The sequence below is a fragment of the Rutilus rutilus genome (assembly GCF_951802725.1).
Source record: "Rutilus rutilus genome assembly, chromosome: 1".
Classification (NCBI taxonomy): Eukaryota; Metazoa; Chordata; class Actinopteri; order Cypriniformes; family Leuciscidae; genus Rutilus; species Rutilus rutilus.
Genome location: NC_140209.1, coordinates 5,637,894 through 5,657,909, shown reverse-complemented (window position 1 = coordinate 5,657,909; position 20,016 = coordinate 5,637,894). Strand labels below are relative to the sequence as shown.

Sequence of the window (20,016 nt, the reverse complement as noted above, 5' to 3'; positions counted from 1 at the left end):
CAAGTCTCCAGCCCTTACGGTTTGGGCTGCACGATGCGTTTTACGGCAGAAGAATAATAATAATAATAATAATTAAAGCTGCAAGCAGCATTTATCGGGGTTCAAGCATTTAAGGCCTTTAAGCACATAAGCATTTAAGACATTAAGTTTTATTTAGAAAGCTTTTAACCACTGAAATAATAGATGGAAAAGTCCATTTACAGCCAATACAGGCAATTTACCATAGGAAATATATGGTTTTCAAACCTTTTTAACAGTTATAGCGCCACCTATGGTCCGATCAACATGAAATTTGGCATGCTTGTTTAGAATATTATGGCACATATGCTCACCAATTTTCGTGAAGTTCTGAGTTTTCGTTTAGGATTTATAAGCTTTTGAGTGCATTTTGCCACGCCCATTTTCTTTATGACCCAATTATAGCCATACGAAAAATTCAAAAGTTCAACTTTTTTTCGATAATTATTGATCAGGAGAGTCCAGAGAATTGTCCTAGACTGGTCTGGTTCCGATCGGGCGAAAAACCAGGGACTAGTTCGCAAAAGTAGGTTTTTAACATATTCGCGAATAATTAATGAACGATTTGATTGACAGCAATGGTTCTTGAGGCAATGTTGTTCAGCATGAGCAGATCTATCAAATGATATGCATTTTGTGACAATAAGTGTAACACCACGTGATTACAGAGCCGTAAAACTCGTTAGCGCCAACTAGTGGCCGATTTCTTTCAAAATTCTTACAGACCTCTAGGGCTATGAGTTGAACATGCCCATCGAGTTTCGTTCCGATCGGCCTCCGTTAACCTTGTCTAATAGGTGCTCAAACTTCATTGGCCGATGGCGGCCATGTTTTTTGAGATACACCAATGTCCTCATAGACATACATGACACCTTGGGCCAAGACACTGCATACCAATTTTCAAGTCAATCGGACTAACGGTCAGGTGGTTAAAGCCTGTTTTATGTTTTTTTCATGTTATAGCGCCACCATGTGGCCAATCGCCGCGATCTTTTTACTGTGACCTCAGATTGACCTCTTACACATGTGTACCGAGTTTGGTGAAGATACCTCATTTACTTCTGGAGTTATAGCCATTTTAGTAAAATAGGCCCCTCCCACAACGTACGTTTTGGCGCCCCTTAGCGTCCGTGAATCGAAATTTCAACTTTTTTCGATAATTATTGATATTCAGACTCCAGAGAACATTTCTGTACTGGTTTGGTTCCGATCGGGCGAAAAACCTAGGACTAGTTCGCAAAAGTAGGTTTTTGGCAAAATTCAAAATGGCGGAAAATCTATCATGGCGGAAATGAAATCGGAGATATACGTTTTGTTCGTCAGGCATCCAGCTTTCCAATGATATAAGACACTTGAGTCTACGACATACGGTCTAGGAGTTCTGAGCAGTTTCGCGCTTTTGGTCGCTGTAGCGCCACCTATGGGCCGATTTGGCTAAGTCCGTGTATCTGAGTAGCGAGCAAAACTACTACCATTTGACCAAGTATCACGTCTCTAGGCCTTACGGTTTTGGCTGCACGATGCGTTTTAGGGAAGAATAATAATAATAATAAAAATCAGGGCAATTACAATAGGGTTTCAGCACTTCGTGCTTGAACCCCTAAAAATCCTTACAATTACAATAGGGTTTCAGCACTTCGTGCTTGAACCCCTAATAAAAATCAGCACAATTACAATAGGGTTTCAGCACTTCGTGCTTGAACCCCTAATAAAAATCAGGACAATTACAATAGGGTTTCAGCACTTCGTGCTTGAACCCCTAATTAAGTTCGAAGTACCAGACATCTCATAGGGATTAAAGTGGTAGAGATCCCCAATGGAAGAAAAATGCTGATTAAAAGACTTAGAGATAAGTACTGGATCTGAAATAATTTCATTATTTAATTTGATCTGATTTATAGGGCTTTTTTTGTTTTATTGAGAATGTGATTCAAATGATTCCAAAACTGTCTTGAATTATGAAAATCTTGAGAGAAACTATCTTTATAGTAATTAGATTTAGCGTTTCTTGTTTGTGTCTTACATAAGTTCCTAATAGGGGTGGGAATCTTTTACCATCTCACGATTCGATTCGATTCCGATTCTTGAGGCCACGATTCGATTCAAAATCGATTTTCGATTCAAAAAGATTTTCGATTCAAAACAATTCGATTTTATTCATAATGATTTCTAATCAGGTTTCTGATCATGATCTACTCTCATCTGCTTTGCAATACAGAATGACAAACGGAGACATTAAAGTGTCTTTTTCACATTTATTAAGTTCAATTCTCAGGGAAGTGCCTTTTATCAAAAACATTGAAAAAATACTTTTACTTGGTACTTTTAAAGCAAAGTATTTATGATGACCCATAACGAACTTACTTCCAATACTTCCTATATTAATTGTATTAATAAAACAAATGGAAGTGATTTGGCAAGTCAACTGTAAGGTTACATTTGACAGCATATGTCCCAACATTGCTGAGAACCAACAGGAAAATAAATGTGTGCCTGTACTAGCAGCATACTTGTAGTAAATTAATACAAACTTCAGCATATTCTGAATCTCTAGCATTTAATAATAGACTTCTAACCAACATCCTCTTGTAATTTCCAATGAGCAATATAATCCTTCAGACAAAAAAAAAAACATTTTGCTGTAGCAAATTCACAAACAGTTTTCGTTCAAAAATATAGAATTATGTACCAGAAGCTATCATAACGTTACGTATAATGCTTGTGGACTTATGCATATTCTGAATAATTAGTAACATACAAAGTCGCTCTTGACTTATACACAACTAAATAATAAAGAGTTATGACTTGAAATGTTTGCTGTATACCACAATCAAAAATAGCAAAGAAAGTGAATGAACATCTGCAGAGAGTAACTTACAGTCAAAATGTAACTTTTTGTGACTGGCATTGCACATATTGCATACAGATCAGATCGGTTTACACAGCATATTGATGTGAAAACTAAACAATAGGGATGCACCGATGTGAAAATTGTGGCCGATACCGATAACCGATATTAATATTGCTGTTATGGCCGATACCGATATTTACCGATGTCGATATCTCTGTATAGAAAACAAATTTTAATGATTATCAAATAAAGAGCTATTTTCCAAAACACATTTTTTTTACTTTAGAAATGACTGATATTGGGCACCTTTACCTGTGTGCAAAATATGTCACACATACACACATTGCATTGCATATAATGTGTGCTGGTCAACTTGTCTAAAATTAAGAAACCCTTAGAAAACAGTAAAAAAAACCAAAAAAAACAGGAACATGTGTACAATTAAGATAGGCTACTTCATTTATTATTCCAATATCCAAATATTATTCTAAAAAATACCACAGGGAAAAGGGCTTCTTGTGACTGTCTTTGCGTTTGAACATTGCACATTTTAAACAGGACACGCAGCTGAATAAATGTTAGCCAATACAAACATATTTATAGAAAACAGTTGACAATGAATAGACAGGAGTCCAATAATAGCATAACGAATCACTTATTCTAAAAATAATAACAAGTAGGCTATAAGACGAATCCGACATATGGGCTGTGTTAACAGTAAAACGTCCGTCATTTAACGAATTTTAAAAACACGGATGGATAATACAAAATGCTTTCTGACATTTTGACAGAAAAAAACAAACAAGCAAGAACAAAATTTAAACTTAGCCCGTTTTCATTTTACAATTATCTTCTCTCTCTATGTGCGCGCGTCCGTGTTTGTGAGAGAGAGCTCGCGCAGCACCGGTAGCCTACTTTTTTAATCCATAAGTAACGAACGCGATAGTTTTCATACAAACTAAATATGTAACATAATTAGGTAGGCTACTTTAGTTATTATTAACACAATAACACATGAAGGCTACGTTTCTCAACACTGAGAATGAATAAATAAACGCCTGTTTCTCCACTCGCGCTTATCAGAATCCACAAATCACACGCGCTGTCACTTTTGAGAAAAATCAAATTCGAATGGGTATCATATATCAAGCAATATATTCAAATATCTACGAGTCAAAAAACGATCAGTCAAAAATGTGTCATGAGGAGGAAAAAAACATAAGTCGCACTGGACTGCATTAACAATGTTACGGACGTGAGCGCTCTCGGCACTTAAAAACTGCTTTAAAACTTTCACAGAGACCTCAAGCAGAAAGCACAAAGCCTGTCTTTAAATTTAATTTCGTTTTGTATTAATTGTATCTTAATTTTGATCAATGTTTCATCAACGAATTGCATTGGATTTAATAAATAAAAAGTATATATACTAGAAAATATTTAATCAGGACAGAGGCGACGGCGCGTGAACCTGGAGCGCGTCTCATAAATGAACCGAAACCTACCTGCCTCACAGACCTGAGACATATATAGAAAGCTTGAAACTTCTATTTTTAAACAGAACAATTCAAAATGAAAGAAAACAGACTGTTCTCTGCTTATGTCATCTGTATGAAATGTGTATTTCTCTCACATCAACCTCTTCAGCTTCACACATTAAAGGGACACCAGGCAAGTCTGAGTGTTTTTTTCTCTACGAAGCTCCCCCTAGTGTCTGGTAGTAAATGCTTTCAAACACTCTGTCGTAAAAACGAACTGTTGTCCCTCCCCCCTCGCCACGAGCAACCCAGCTGATCAGCTGTCAATCCAGCTGAGCAGAGGAACCGGCTATTTCAAAACCAGTTATGTCTACCGAGGCAAGTAAGGCAATATTTTATTTCCAACTGATGGCGATTTTTTTTTTTTTTTATTGTGTTGTCATCATAGAGTGTAAAAAATAGGTTGTCATGCATACTAACTTTAGTATTTTTACTGGGAACGAACGAAGAGTGAGAGAGTTTTGGGAGAGTGGGCATGAGCATAATATATATATATATATATATATATATATATATATATATATATATATATATATATATATATATATATATATATCGGAGGCTAATATTTGTCTAAAGTTATATTAGCAAGGTCTATAAGTTCATCTGGTAGAATGACAGTTTACCTTTGCTTGTCTAAGAAAACATCAGAACGTTTTTTCTAGCTCGATCATGATATGTGCTACATGTTTATTGCCTATTATCAGACGCGTTGACTTAGTGACATAAAATAAAAGTGCAAGTTACACAAATAAAACCTACAGAGGAACGGCCAAACTACTACAGAAACCAAACGTGTTTGCTAATGACAATGCCTAACATCAAAGTTATAGTATCAAACGAAGCGTACTAGTAAGCCCGTAACAGACAGCGATCATAATAAAAACATTTACAGACAATAGCAAACATCCTGAGGTCACAATTACTTGAAGTTTAACACAGTTTATTCCAAAGATACTTACAAGTGCAACAGCAGCCAGGTCAGCATCCGTTTTGCAGGCTTCTGTTTCTCTCAGTTCTCACCATTCTGAAAAAGCTGGTCCGATATATTTACTCGAGTCTGACTTATTGCTCGGTCAGTGTCCCGATTCCTCTTTCGTTGGTCCTCCGACAAAGATTTCCTAGCTTTCTGCTTCTTTTTTACAGGCTCAGCCATAACTCAATCTATCGTTGCCCTTTGCTTATACATAGCCGGTGCTTGAATGGGGGCATGTACGTGTGCAGTGCCGTCAAGCAATTCGTTGCATCGCGAGACCTGATATCACGCGATACTTCCTGGAACACGACCCGCGTCCCAAAGTTGCAAGTGAGTTTTTTCCGCTCTCGGGCACCAGGGGGGTGCGAAACCACCACCATTCAACCCGAAATAAGTAATATAACCATTCCACTGACTCCGAAGCTGTTCAGTTAAGGTAAAAAAGTTACATAGCTTCCCTTTAAATATCGGCCTGTTCACATCGGCCATATTTTGACATCGGAACGATACCGATGTGTAAAAAAATGACCATATCGGCCGATATTATATCGGCGGCCGATATATCGTGCACCACTACTAAACAATACAGAAATCTCATAAAAAAAATACTAAATAGATCACAATGAAATTGCCAATTATCCATACGTTAGCTTTTAACGAAGACATTCTCTGGTGCCGTTCGGATTTGGCGCTCAGCCATCATGCGTCTGTTATGTGCGCGTCTCTGTTATGTGCACGCCACAGATTGTCCGCGCACTGCACGTCCGCTTCAGAGTTCCGCCTTTTGCGTTCCTTCAATGTTACGTTATTAGATTTTTTTTTTTTTTTTTTTTTTAGAAAATCGATTTTTGACATTTGTGAATCGATTCAGAATCGTCCACGTCCCGAATCGCGATTCATCTAAGAATCGATTTTTTTCCCCACCCCTAGTTCCTAAGGTATCTGTAATTTTCCCAGTCAAAATAATCTTTTGAGGAGCGATATTTGGCCTAAGCTTTATCCCTTTGTTTAAAAAGACTTACTAGATTAGAGCTGATCCAGGGTAAATGCCTGCCTTTAACTCTACTAATTTTCATGGGAGCATGTTTATCAATTACATTCATAATTTCTGAGTAAAAAAAAGTCCATGCATCCTCCACATAAGGAATTAACTGAAATCTCTCCCACCTAATTGCAATTAGGTCCTGAATAAAACAATTAACATTAAAGTTCTTACATTGTCTCGCTCGAATAAATCTGGGTGGAGAGCTTGGAATTTAAATTTTCCACACACAAAATATAACGGAATGATCGCTTAAGCAATCTGATATTACACCCGATTTAACTATTCTTTCAGGGTGTGTAACTAAAATCCAGTCCAACAGTAGCTGCGTTTACATGGACACAATCGTAATGAAATCAATCCGATTGATGAATCCGAACAAGGTGTTTACATGAATGATCAATAAAGTAATCGGGTTGATGCGCGCGTTTATATGTCACAAGTTTCAAATCGGATCTGATGTTTTGACATGCGCACACTGCACAAATATACAGAGTTTCCCACTTTTTCGCGCATAAATATTCTCCTCTATTGGATCTGTATTTGTTTTAAACAGCAGATGTTATATTAATTCGTCTCTGGTCATAATTTAGAGCATATTAACTGCTTTGCCGTGCTGCTTATTGATCACGCAGTAAAAATACCCCTCCCCGCGGCCAAAACCAGACGTCTGTGGATGAGAATCCAAAACAAGGACTGGTGGGACGTTGTCCTGCTTCACTTCACAGACGCGCGAGTGAAATGAGAATTTTAGAATGACGGGAAACTTATTAATATGACACTTTATTCAACAGGAAAAACAGCTCGTTCCGCGCGTCATACGTCATTACGCTATTTAACGTCATCGCACATGCGCAGTCCTTTCAGTTTCGGTTTTCAATCCGATCAAGTGTTTACATGTTCTCTCGATCGGATTACAAAAGGGATAAACCACCCCTTTCAATCCGATCGAAATTTCATTCGGATCGAGCTCAATCGGATCAATTAAGGTGTTTACATGAAGGTTTTTTAGTCCGATTGAGCCGTCAATCCGATTATAAGTGTCCATGTAAACGCAGCTAATGATGAAGATCGATAATCCACTCTAGTAGGTTCATTAATTAACTGAGTGAGATTTACACGACTAATTAAATTTCTATCCATAGAAGAGGAGCGATCAAGCCAATTCCTATTGAAATGATCGTTGCGACGGAAGCGAATCAATCAAAACAAACTTTAGCTGGAAAATAACTTTATTAAAGAACCGCTATGAAGCCAAAACAATCTCTGTTACCTTAAATTATACGTTTATCTCTGTAAAGCTGATTTGAAACGATCTACATTGTTAAAAGCGCTATATAAATGAGGATGACTTGACTTGTAACACGTCACCGTGCAGCTCTCAAGCCAGATGCTGTGGACAGGCTGGTGTTTTTAATCACACAACTTGAAACTCATGTAGATCCAAAGAAACGCAGTTAATGGCAAAAAATGTTCAAGCTACTGAAAGCCTGTTTCCTCTGTTCTAGTGACTTTTATATTATAAAGTCTATTTTACCTTTTAGTCTTTAAATCGTAGACTTTGTTTACAGTAGAATAATTTGTTTATATTAGGGCACTCATGCGTCTCTCACATGTGCGCGCGCACACACACACACACACACACACACACACACACACACACACACACACACACACACACACACAGCCCCTCCCCTCTGTGCACACCGCGTCTCAATGAGAACGAGTGTTCGTTTGACTATGAAAGCAAGTTCGCGAAAGGTTGGTATCTCTATCTCGTGAACACCTTTACGCAATCACACATTAAAAAGTGGTATAAAAATATTTTAAATTCTGAATATAATTTTGTCAGTGTGTTAATTAGATTAGATTAGATTCAATTTATTGTCATTACACAAGTACAGGTACAAGGCAACGAAATGCAATTTAGGACCGACCTGAAGTTAGTAAGAATACAGCATAACATGAGGAGAGTTGAGGAGAAAAAAAGGCAACCCCCAGACTATGCTCCAATAGGGAGTACAGTTTGGGGACAGTAAAACACCTCAGCAATTTGCACATAATCAGTACACAACATGAACACACAAGACTTGCAACAGGGGAGGGGTGAGGGGGGAGGGGTTGGAGGTAATCCAGCAAAGGCAAGCAGCCATCCAGTCCTGCAGCCATTTCGGCGCTGGTCACAGACCCGCCTGACAAACTGGTGGTAAAAAGCGTCGAAGGCGTGGGATGTGGGGTGGGGGAGGGTGATTGCATATCTGTATCTATGTAAGAGTTCGTGTATGTGTAGGCCTGAAGAGTCGCTACGCCTGGCATCCCAATCTAGGTGCCTCAGTCCGCAGGATGTCATAGCGAAACACAGCAATTGCCATGGAGACAACCTTGATCAGGTCCCAGACAGAGTCAACAATCAGCAGGTGTCAGTGTGGAGTCGGGGAAGGAACGCAAGAGCGTCTCTTTGCAGTGCTCTCTCCAGAGGGAGTTGTTGTTCCAGCAGCGGCCTCGGCCAAGGCCAGTGCTGATAGAGGGGGGCCAAAAGCAGATAAGATTGTGGTTGTTTGGTCTTGGGACGAGTAGCCGCATTCCAATTTACACAGCTCCTGGTCCGTTTGGGTCTCCGAAACGATCCATTTGCCTTTGCAAAGCTGTGAGCTTCTCCATGATGTTATCCATATTGTGGTTCATAGTCACAGTCTGAGTGCCAACAGCTCTGCCCACTGCTTCAATCATAACGGGCAGCCTTGTGGGGCTTTGGACAGCTGTCACCGTCTTCTTAATTCCTCGATAAACCAGGGCAATGCCTAATCCAAACAGCAGAAAACCTGTTATCATGGTTCCGAATAGGTAGATATCTTCAACGTCCTCCACGGAAAGAGCCGCCAGACACACGACCCGCCACCTCTCCCATGCGTCCATCGTGTAGCCAGCTGCGAACGTTCCGGCAGGGCAGTCAGGTTCCCCCGAACCCAAGCTTCTCGTCGAGAAGATGGTGTCAATTGCGTTGAGAGACCAGTTGATCAAATCCATAATTTCTTAATTTGTAGAGCAGTGCGGAGAGAGTCTCTCAAAGTACAAGACAGTAGACGAGACGAGAGTAGCAAAGCAGGGAAGATAAGGGAGAGGAGGGTAGGAAAATGCGACCGCCTTCGTTGAGAGCCAAAGCAAGAGGTCACTGAGCACTGATCACAATGTCGACCCGAGAAGCGATTACGCCTTCTTTATTAATGTTAGTCGCAAGTTTGAGGTAAAATGCACTTTTTGGTTGTGGTTGTCGATGTCAAAACACTATAAGCTGTGATTCAAATATTAAATAATGTTATGTCTTTTTTTTTTTTGTAAGAGGTAAAGGAATTTCAATGGGGTGTGAATTTTTTTCTAAAATTGTATGATGTTTTTGTTGAGTGCCAGTAAAAGCGATACAGACCCCGTCAGGCTATGGCAGACGTGTCATTCAACCTATTGTAAGTCGATGTACCATCACAAGGGTCTTGGAAATATATTATGAAGGTTGAAAAGTTACACGGTGTGGCTTTAAAATCGATTCGTGGGACTCCCGCAAAATAGAATTATCTATAAATTGAACATCTAAAAACGAATAAATTATCATTCATCTGTTGCACAAAAGCAACAAGAACAACTAAACAAAAAAGAAACGATTTACAGGCCAGAGTTTCTATCTATTTATAACATGTTTGCAGCGTTAAACAATGTAGCCAATCACAGACATATGTGTTGATTTCTTGAACGCCAATCAGATGCATTTAAGATAGAATCCCCTCGCCGCTCAAAATGGACTTTTTGTTCAGTGCTGAATTCTGCATACTGGCAAATCATCTGATTATAGCAAACAAAGTGTAGATATTATGAAAGATTCATTGTGCAGCCAGTTTCATTGATAATAGAGATACAACTTCACCAGAAACTTAGTGTTTACCGATTATTCCTAAAAAAATAATTTAGTTCAGTCCTCAATCGCACCTTATAATTCAGCCTCAATTATCACCCCGCAAGAACAATTACAGTGCTTTACAACTATAGAACAAAAAGAGTTAAATAAACTTATCACTTCATCTAAAACAACAACATGTTTATTAGATCCTATACCAACTAAACTACTGAAAGAAGTGTTACCTGTAGTGGAAGAGCCTCTCCTCAATATTATTAACTCATCTTTATCTTTAGGTCATGTTCCAAGAACATTTAAACTGCCGGTTTAAAACCTCTCATTAAGAAACCACAATTAGATCATAATAATCTAGCAAATTATAGACCCATTTCAAATCTTCCATTTATGTCTAAAATATTAGAAAAAGTTGTGTCTGCTCAATTGTGCTCTTTCTTGCAAGAAAATGATATCTATGAAAAGTTTTAGTCAGGATTCAGGCCGCACCATAGCACTGAAACTGCGCTCGTTAAAATCACAAATGATTTACTTTTAGCTTCTGACCAAGGCTGTATCTCAATACTAGTTTTACTTGATCTTAGTGCTGCGTTCGATACTATAGATCACACAATACTCTTAGATCGACTACAAAATTATTCTGGTGTTCAAGGACAAGCATTAAGCTGGTTTAGATCATACTTATCTGACCGCTACCATTTTGTCTATTTGAATGGAGAAAAATCAATCAAAATTGAATCTGATGTCAGTGCTCTCCAGTCAGCGTGTGCTCTCAGTGCAGCACGCGGCATCACGTGTCGAAATAAACACGAGGCATCAGCGATAGTTTTTATTACACCTCTAGAGGCCGCTCTTGTACTGCATGATGCCAGCAGACCCTTCTTACTGTGTAATGAATGCTTCTCAGCCGCTCCAGCAATGGACACAACCAGGAAAAACTATCGGTATGTATTTTTGCCGATAACGATAGTTCCACCAATCAACTATCTGTGCCGATTAATCGGCAAAACCGATGAATTGGTCGACCTCTAATATAAATGATTGGATGACGCGTAATTTTCTTTTATTAAATCCAGACAAGACAGAGGTACTACTTATCGGTTCAAAAACCGCCCACAAAACCTCTCACAATACAATTTTAACATAGTAGGGTGTCCTGTTACTTTATCCTCTACAGTAAAAGACCTGGGTGTTATATTAGATTGCAACCCGTCTTTTGAAAATCATATTTCATATGTTACAAAAACAGCATTCTTCCACCTTAGAAACATTGCTAAGCTACGTAATATGCTATCAGTTTCTGATGCAGAAAAGTTAGTTCATGCATTCATGACCTTGAGACTAGATAACTGTAATGCCTTATTAGCCGGTTGTCCTGCATCCTCAATAAACAAGCTACAGTTAGTCCAAAATGCAGCCGCTAGAATTCTTACTAGATCAAGAAAATATGATCATATAACACCAATTTTATCATCACTGCATTGGTTACCTATAAAGTTCCGTATTAATTACAAGGTATTGCTACTGACTTATAAAGCCCTAAACGGCTTAGCTCCAGTCTATTTAACGGATCTTCTATCGCCCTATAATCCATCGCGCTCTTTAAGATCACTTAATTCGAGGCTTTTGGTCATACCTAGGATATCCAGATCAACCAAAGGAGGGAGAGCATTTTCACATTTGGCTCCAAAACTCTGGAATAGCCTTCCTGATACTGTTCGTTGCTCAAACTCGCTGGCCCCCGACTGAGCCTGGGTTCTCCCAAGGTTTTTTTTTCTCCATTAGGTCACCTGATGGAGTTTTTCGGTTCCTTGCCACTGTTGCCTTTGGCTTGCTCAATTGGGGATATTTTGGGGATAATTAATTTTAATTTTATCAATCAATAAATTCCATTAGAAACAAACCTTTTTGTATTATTTTAATTTAATACTGTGAAGCTGCTTTGATACAATCTGTATTGTGAAAAGCGCTATACAAATACACTTGACTTGACTTAAACTATATTGAAAATGACTAAAATTCTGGTAACATTGTTGCAAATTGGGAACCAGATATAAAATAAATGTAAAATAAAACAGTTAAAATAGTATTTAGCTTGATCTGATGTTGCCAATCAATATAAAAATGTCTCAAACCTCCCTTTACTGACCATTTGTTGAAGAAAAACCCAGAACATTCTGTACTGTTTCATAGTTGAACTGTTTATCTAAATGTGATGAAGTGCTTGAATGTTTCTAACATGAATGTTCTTCAGCGAATGAATGAATGAAGAATAAACACCAACCTCTTTGTTCTTCAGGATCTTCAGTGTGTTTCATTCTGCAGGGTTCTGGATCACTCATGTTCTCACTGTCCTCTTTAATAAACTCAGTCTTTGCAGATGTCAGCTCTTCTTCACTTGTTTTCCAGCATTTATTGGAGAATTACTGTGGGAGAAGATTCACTGATGACAAATTGCAGGAGATCTAATAAATGAGGTGAAAACAGGAACTATTGTCATGAAATAAAGAGTGTTTTCAGCAGATCTGTTAAAGGGTTAGTTCACCCAAAAATTAAAATTCTGTCAGTAATTACTCACCCTCATGTTGTTCCAACCGCGTAAGACCTTCGTTCATCTTCGGAACACAAATTAAGATATTTTTGATGAAATCTGAGCCATGTTTCACTCCTCCATAGGCTTCCAGTGTGACCGAAACTTGCTGGCCCAGAAAAGTTATTAAAGAGATCGTTAATATAGTCCAAGTGACTCCAGTGGCTCAATCTTAAGTATATCAAGCGACGAGAATACTTTTTGTGCGCAAAAACAAACAAAAATAACGACTTTATTCTACTATTCATTTCCTTCTCTCTGGATGTCTAGTTGGTTCGCGTAGTGTTTTTGCGCAGCGCGTCTGTGTTACACGTCACCACGTAGGCTCCCTATTGGCCGACGCCGGTCATGTGTGTGTTGCGTGATGACGTGCAACACAGACGCGCAGCGCAAAAACACTACGAGGCCCAGAGAGAAGGAAATGAAAAGTGGAATAAAGTCGTTATTTTTGTTTGTTTTTGCGCACAAAAAGTATTCTCGTCGCATGATAAACTTAATGTAGTGCCACTGTAGTTACTTGGACTATTTTAACGATGTTTTAATAACTATTCTGGGCCGGTGAGTTTCGGTCACACTGGAAGCCTATGGAGGAGTCAAAATTCTGTCAGATTTCATCAAAAATATCTTAATTTGTGTTCCGAAGATGAACGAAAGACTTACATGGTTGGAACAACATGAGGGTGAGTAATTACTGACAGAATTTTCATTTTTGGGTGAACTAACCCTTTAATATTGATGAGCCTCAGACTATCAACACTCATTCAACAAGCCCTTCAGGGTCATCAGCAGATCATCTCACTTTATTCTGAGTGTTTGCTGTTAGAAACACATTATTTGAGTCAGGATACATGATAAAAGCCTGTAAAACTGCTCTACTGAAAGAAAAAATATGACATTGATAAAACATCAATCACTAATGACAGTTATTTTCATCAACCACTACGGATAAATAATTACAGAATCTAAATATAGTTCGATTTTATGACAATCACGAAGTAAATATTAAATCATTAAAATATTATATATGTGCGCTGAAACTGATAATGATCATACAACGTTTAAAAATAAAGAGCATCACAAAGCATTATTGTTCCAAGAATAAAGCGCTATTCATTTATTATATTAACATTTAAGAGTTGATTTAAATGTCTGACGTTGCTCATTATAGGCTCAACGTAAAGTAACTTATCAGTATGACACTTGAGATCGTTTCCCATCGATTCCCCTCACACACACTTTAACTTGACATTCAGTAACAGTTACCTGCAAACATCGAGACAATCACACAAACGAACACAACATCGCTCAGGTCTAAATGAACTCAACATATTCTCCTCATGCTCGCTGCTGCTGCACTAAATGTTTATTTCAGAAGGAAGACGCCAGAAAAGACGCACAAGTATCGCTGTGATCGATGAAAACAATACAGAAATGAGCCTGTCGCTTAATCAAACTGTATAAAGTGTGTGTGATGGTTGTGTAAATATGAGAAATACCGTGAACTGCTCTCCTCACCTCAGAAGACTCGAGACTGAAACTCTCAATGAGGGAAACAGTGTTGCCAACTACTTCCAATGGGAAAGTAGCGAACGCATTCTTCTTCTTCTTCTTCTTCTTCTAGTGGAGTTTTTATGGCGGATGGCAAACCAACTTTCGGTGCATTACCGCCACCAACTAGACTGGAGTGTGAAGCACTCATAAGCGTTTAGAAATTAACAACTTAAATAAACAATAGAGTGAAGAAAAAAGGATATATATTTTTAAATATTATATTATTTTAAACTACTATATATTTTATCTTGTTCTGCATGCATTTTCAATAGGCTCTACATATTAATACAACACCCAATTTTCTTACTTCCTTCTTAAGTTCTAACCTTTCTTTTACATATTTTATACATTTTATTAAAACGTTCAATTGTTTCTGCATGATCACAATAATTACATTTACCCGTTTTATGTTTTCCTATTTTGAACAACAAATGATTTAGTCTAGTGTGCCCTATTCGAATGAGAGAAATAATTGTATCTTCTTTTCTATTCCCACTTCTTCCATTTCCTACTTGTTATCACTGTTCCATACTTCTTGACATTTGTTGTTTATGAATTCTTTAATTTTACTTTTAACCTCTTTTTTCCTCAGAGTCGCTTTAATATTTATCCCACTGCAGGGCCGGAGTGGGGCCACTTTTCAGCCCGGGAGTTTCAGGCCCAAGACCGGCCCACTTTTTCCATGGTGGAATTCCAAATTAGCACTTTTTCTAAATTGGATAAATGAAGCAACAGTTCAGCTCGTACTATTGTGTAGTTTGTATTAATACCATGGGTTAACAAATAATGAAGCCTAAAGGTTAAATAATAATTCACTTAGACTTTAAGCAATTGCGACATTATTTCACACAATTCTGACTTTATATCTCGCAATTCTGACTTAATAACACGCAATTGCGACTTTATTTCACGCAATTCTGACTTAACACGCAATTGCGACTTTATTTCACGCAATTCTGACTTTATATCTCGCAATTCTGACTTAATAACACGCAATTGCGACTTTATTTCACGCAATTCTGACTTACATCTCGCAATTCTGAGAAATAAAGTCAGAATTGCGAGATGTAAACTCGCAAATGTGAGATAAAGAGTCACAAATATCTTTTAAAATGTTTTATTCTGTGGCGGAAACAAAGCTCCCATACCTCCTGGTCTCTTCCTCCCATCCATCCTCCCTGACGCGTACCTTTACTGTAGGGCCGGCCCAGCTATCAGTAGGCGCCGGCGGTGCCGCGGTAGTCTACCTGGGAAAACGTTTTGGAAAAGACGGGCTATGGACCCAACCAACTCTATAGGTACAACCCATGCAGAGGCTGCGCTGTCAGAATGCGGAACGTGTGTAGCCTAATGTAACTAACGTGACATTGAAATGTGAAAAAAAAAAAAAAAAAAAAAAAAATCCTCGACCGGCCCAAAAGTGAAGCGGCCCACCGGGAATTCTCCCGATTACCCACTCCGGGCCTGTCCCACTGGTGTGCTACCATGATGCACATGTAACAATGACCATCTGATGCGGTTTTGGCAGGTCATTGAACCATCACTGAAATTCATGGTTCGTGTAACCAGAACAGGAACTGCAAATGTTACATCTGAAAAGCAAAGTGCTTCCATGGTGGTAGGTCTGTGCTATTATGACCAAACTCTCCAGCTACAGAAGGTATGCATCCTATCATATTGTAATGACCCAGCAGTCAGCTCTAGCAGCTGGGTGCATTATGGGAAATTGTGCGTTGGGAGTTGATTTATGCGTTATTAAAGCAAGATGGTTGGGTATTTGTGTTAGTAAAGGTATGCGTGTTTATGTTCAAGTTAGTTAGGGTGTTCATGGATGTGTAGGGGAGGGACTTGGCGATGGGGCCTTGCCTGTGTTGTTCTTATTCTGTGTTTGGAATAAAAAGGAGAAAGAAAGCAGTACTGCCCCCTGCTGGTTTGTTCTACGCCACTCGCAGAGTGTCCTGGTCGTGCTGTGTATGGGACACGAGTGCTCGTATGTCGCAATAGCAATTAGCCTATTAAAAGTGCATTAGCATAGCTTAGCTACGGTTAGTCCCCACGTTTTACTGAATAACTGCTAGTTATTACAATATATTTGATCAATACATGGTTGGACTTTTACTTTCTGAAGCAAGGATGTTCACCTTATGACCAATACTAGCACTTTTAGAATTGAATGCAGAGTAAATGCAGAAAGATTGGAAATAAATTCCACACCATCAGATGTCTGTTGCTGTAACTGTACTGTACACCTACTACCAGTATTGTCAATTATACATATAATTGTGTTTTGATCTGTCAGTCCTTACAGGCAATAGATTAACTGTTCCTCTTCCTGAACTACCTTGCCCTCGGTCCTTGGAACCGATAGGCTGGCTATGCTGTTTTCAGTTGATGAATGAATGGAACATTGTAGCGTGAATCCCATCCAATAAATCGCAAAAATCTTTGTGCTTTGTTACTATTGATATGAACCAAAGTCTCAGGTTTCCAATTACGTCCATTTTCTTACGAAATTCAAAAACATAAATAGCATTTTGGCGCTGTGGCGTGAGATCGCTCTGGCGCAGCTCAAGAGAAGCACATGATCTTCTCTTCCGCATTAATAATACCAGGTACAGCGCGAAATAAACATGAATGAGCATCGAAAGTGTGTTAAAGATAGAGTACAACTTATCGAAATCCATATCATGTTACATGCAATCGCTCAACCACTGTTTCAACCGTGGAAAGACGTCAGTAAAACACTTGTAAACAATGTTATGTAACGTCACATTTACCTCAGAAAAACCATACCCAGTGACCATAAACTTTAGAGAGGAGCATTTTGCTAAATATATGCACCATATTACATATTAATTATAATTTTTATTGTTCTTCAATATTTAATGTATGTTTGAATAAATCTGGCAAGTTTTTATAACAGCCACCATTTAAATATTTCTATTTCATTTAACTTTATTGTTGTAAAAATAAATGTGTAATTTAAGTGTTCGTATACAAATCAGTTAATTTTTACTTTCAATATAGTAGGCTAATGAAGCCTAATGGGCTACAACTGACTCCCATAGTTTACAGCATTAGTTGATTTGTTTTCCTTGAGAAATTTTGTCATGTATTGTACCTGATATCCAAAATAATCAATGAATCAAATCAAATCGAATTACAAGCTTGTGAATCAAAATTGAATCGAATTGTGAAATTTGTGCCAATACCCAGCTCTAACTTGAACAATGTAAAAATGAACAGCACTCTAAACATTTCTTATTTAAAAAAAAAGATTTTTATTTTTATATACAGTATAATTGTGTTTCAAATAAAAAAAGTATTTACCTTCACCTTATTCTTGTTTAAAATCATTTACATAAAAGGAAACCTCGAAATCGTGGCCCTAAAGGCGTCACGAGCCGAGGAAAAATTTGGGTGCACCTACATTTTTGTGCTGGTGCTCCTATATAAAAAAGTTAGGCGCACCAGTGCAACCAAGGCAAAAAGTTAGTCTGGAGCCCTGAGCATGTTAAAATTGTCACTTTTTAATGGTGAGCAAAAACGTTTTTATGTGTGTCCCTTTAAATGTAAATGAGCTGCTGCTCAGGCATGGGCTGTCGCAGTGAAGGATTTTCTCTTGCAGTAATTTTGAGTGGCTCAATAGCGCGATATGCGGTTTTATCGCCATTTATTTAATTATGGATGCACAAAAACGAGTACATTTTCAGTAACCAATGTAACCGGAACTAAACAGCATCTATCTGTGCATTGAAAGGCTGTCGATCAGCGCACAGTTACAGTGGGAACAGACTGTCTTTCAATGAGTCATTATAACCGTTCATTCAAATATAGTAATGAAGTAAGGTGTTAATTATTTTTAACTTTGAGCTCCACTTTTCAAGGCTCAGCTGACCAGCAATGCGTCGCATGGGTAACGCTGAAGTTGATGCGATTCAATGCGTGACTCTCTGATTTTTGTTTCCCGTGACTGTCTCGCGCTGTGGATGCTGACCAGCGCGGTCGCTGATGCCATTCATGGTAAATGCCCTTAAACGTTAAAAGGATGACACAACATATTTCGCTTTCCTTGGACACAGCAACCTTTTCACGAATCTATATGACTTATGACTATATGACTCAAATCGCACGCGCTCAGTCGATCTCTCTCATTCACTGTCTGTTTAGGCTTAAGTGCAAATCCACAAAGCCTCTGTACAAATCACCATGATAAAAACAGTCTCGTTATCCTTATTAACTAATTTAACATTCAATACACATGCACAAAGTTCAAAACAAGAAGGGTATTGCCTTATAAAGAAAGAAAACACGCAAATATAACTCGCGGTTACTTGCATTCTAAGGTCACGGGTACTGCAAAACAAATTCAACGCGCATGAGTGTCCTGCCCCATAACAAATACAACAATACAAATGGCTGTTTGAAGACATGAAAATACTGTTAGATGTTATTTCTTGCCCGGTACACATTGTAGGATTTTGGACAGTACAGTAATCACTGTACAGTCTACATTTATGTCCATTATGTCATTACGTCCATGTCCATATTACATCACGTCCATAATGTCCAGTGTTGGGCAAGTTACTTTAAAAATGTAATTAGTTATAGTTACTAGTTACTTCTCACAAAACGTAACTGAGTTAGTAACTGCATCATTTCTGCATCACATCATTACAAAAGTAACTAATTACCAGGGAAAGTAAAATGTTAAAAAAAAAGTTAAATGAATTAAATGGACACTAAATAGAATAAATTATTATTATTATAAAATATTGTACACTAATTCACACTATTTTAATGTTAATTTGGTGTGGGACATTGTGAGAGACACCTATTACCTTAAATATTAAAATGTTATCTTGAGGAATAACAAAACAATAAAAGGTTTAGAACTTTTAATATTTATTGCACAGTCAACAACTGGCCAAGAAATAAGTCTAAAAATAAATGATGCTTCTTAAAGGAGCTGTATGTAAGAAATGTATTTCAATTAGTCATAAAATGGCCCTGATATGTCACTAGACATTAAGAAATCATGTTCATTTCAAATACTTATATCACTGACAACAGTAGTACGGCCAGGATATTGTCATTTAAAAAGTGAAGTTGCAGCCCTCAACTGATGTTGATGTTGTCATGTTGTGTTTTGGCCTGAAGCGCCACCCTCCACCTATCTACCAATCACGAAGTCAGTAGTGTTTCGGCATCCGGGTTGCCAGCTCTGCTCTAGTTACCATAGCTGCAGCTACAAACGTTCGTGCTGGATCCTGCAGCCTATCTGGCAACCTTGAGTCAGGGGGGAGGGGGAGGGGATACACCGCTCTACAGTAATTTGAAAGTGATTGCAGTACCAGTTTTGGCCACAATCTTACATACGGCTCCTTTAAGAAATGTACCAAAAATAAATAAACAGTAATAAAAAATAAACATACACATACACTCTTTGTAGTGCAAATTAAAATGATAAAAATGTATAGCCTACTTTAAGTATTTTCTTCCTCACAAAAGTAAGCAGTTTAGCAAAATGTGCTCTCAATATAATACTGAAC

General features: G+C 38.1%; 2 protein-coding genes across 3 annotated transcripts in view; both read right to left on the bottom strand.

Annotated features, from left to right (window-relative positions):
- The window catches only part of LOC311302232 (uncharacterized protein), a 340,899-nt gene that overhangs the window by 40,276 nt on the left and 280,607 nt on the right, over window positions 1–20,016 (bottom strand). The window lies entirely within an intron of this gene.
- Window positions 1–20,016, bottom strand: part of LOC311302063 (uncharacterized protein) — an 89,526-nt gene that overhangs the window by 55,418 nt on the left and 14,092 nt on the right. The window contains exons 1-2 of one of the 2 annotated variants that reach the window (XM_084427628.1): window positions 14,429–14,532; window positions 12,608–12,749 (exon numbers count right to left, since the gene is read on the bottom strand). In XM_084427628.1, coding sequence (XP_084283754.1) covers window positions 12,608–12,665 — 58 coding nt within the window. In that variant the 5' untranslated portion in view covers window positions 12,666–12,749; window positions 14,429–14,532. Of the gene's footprint in view, window positions 1–12,607; window positions 12,750–14,428; window positions 14,533–20,016 lie in introns of those variants that run through there. The other variant, XM_084427627.1, reaches the window with a different exon arrangement.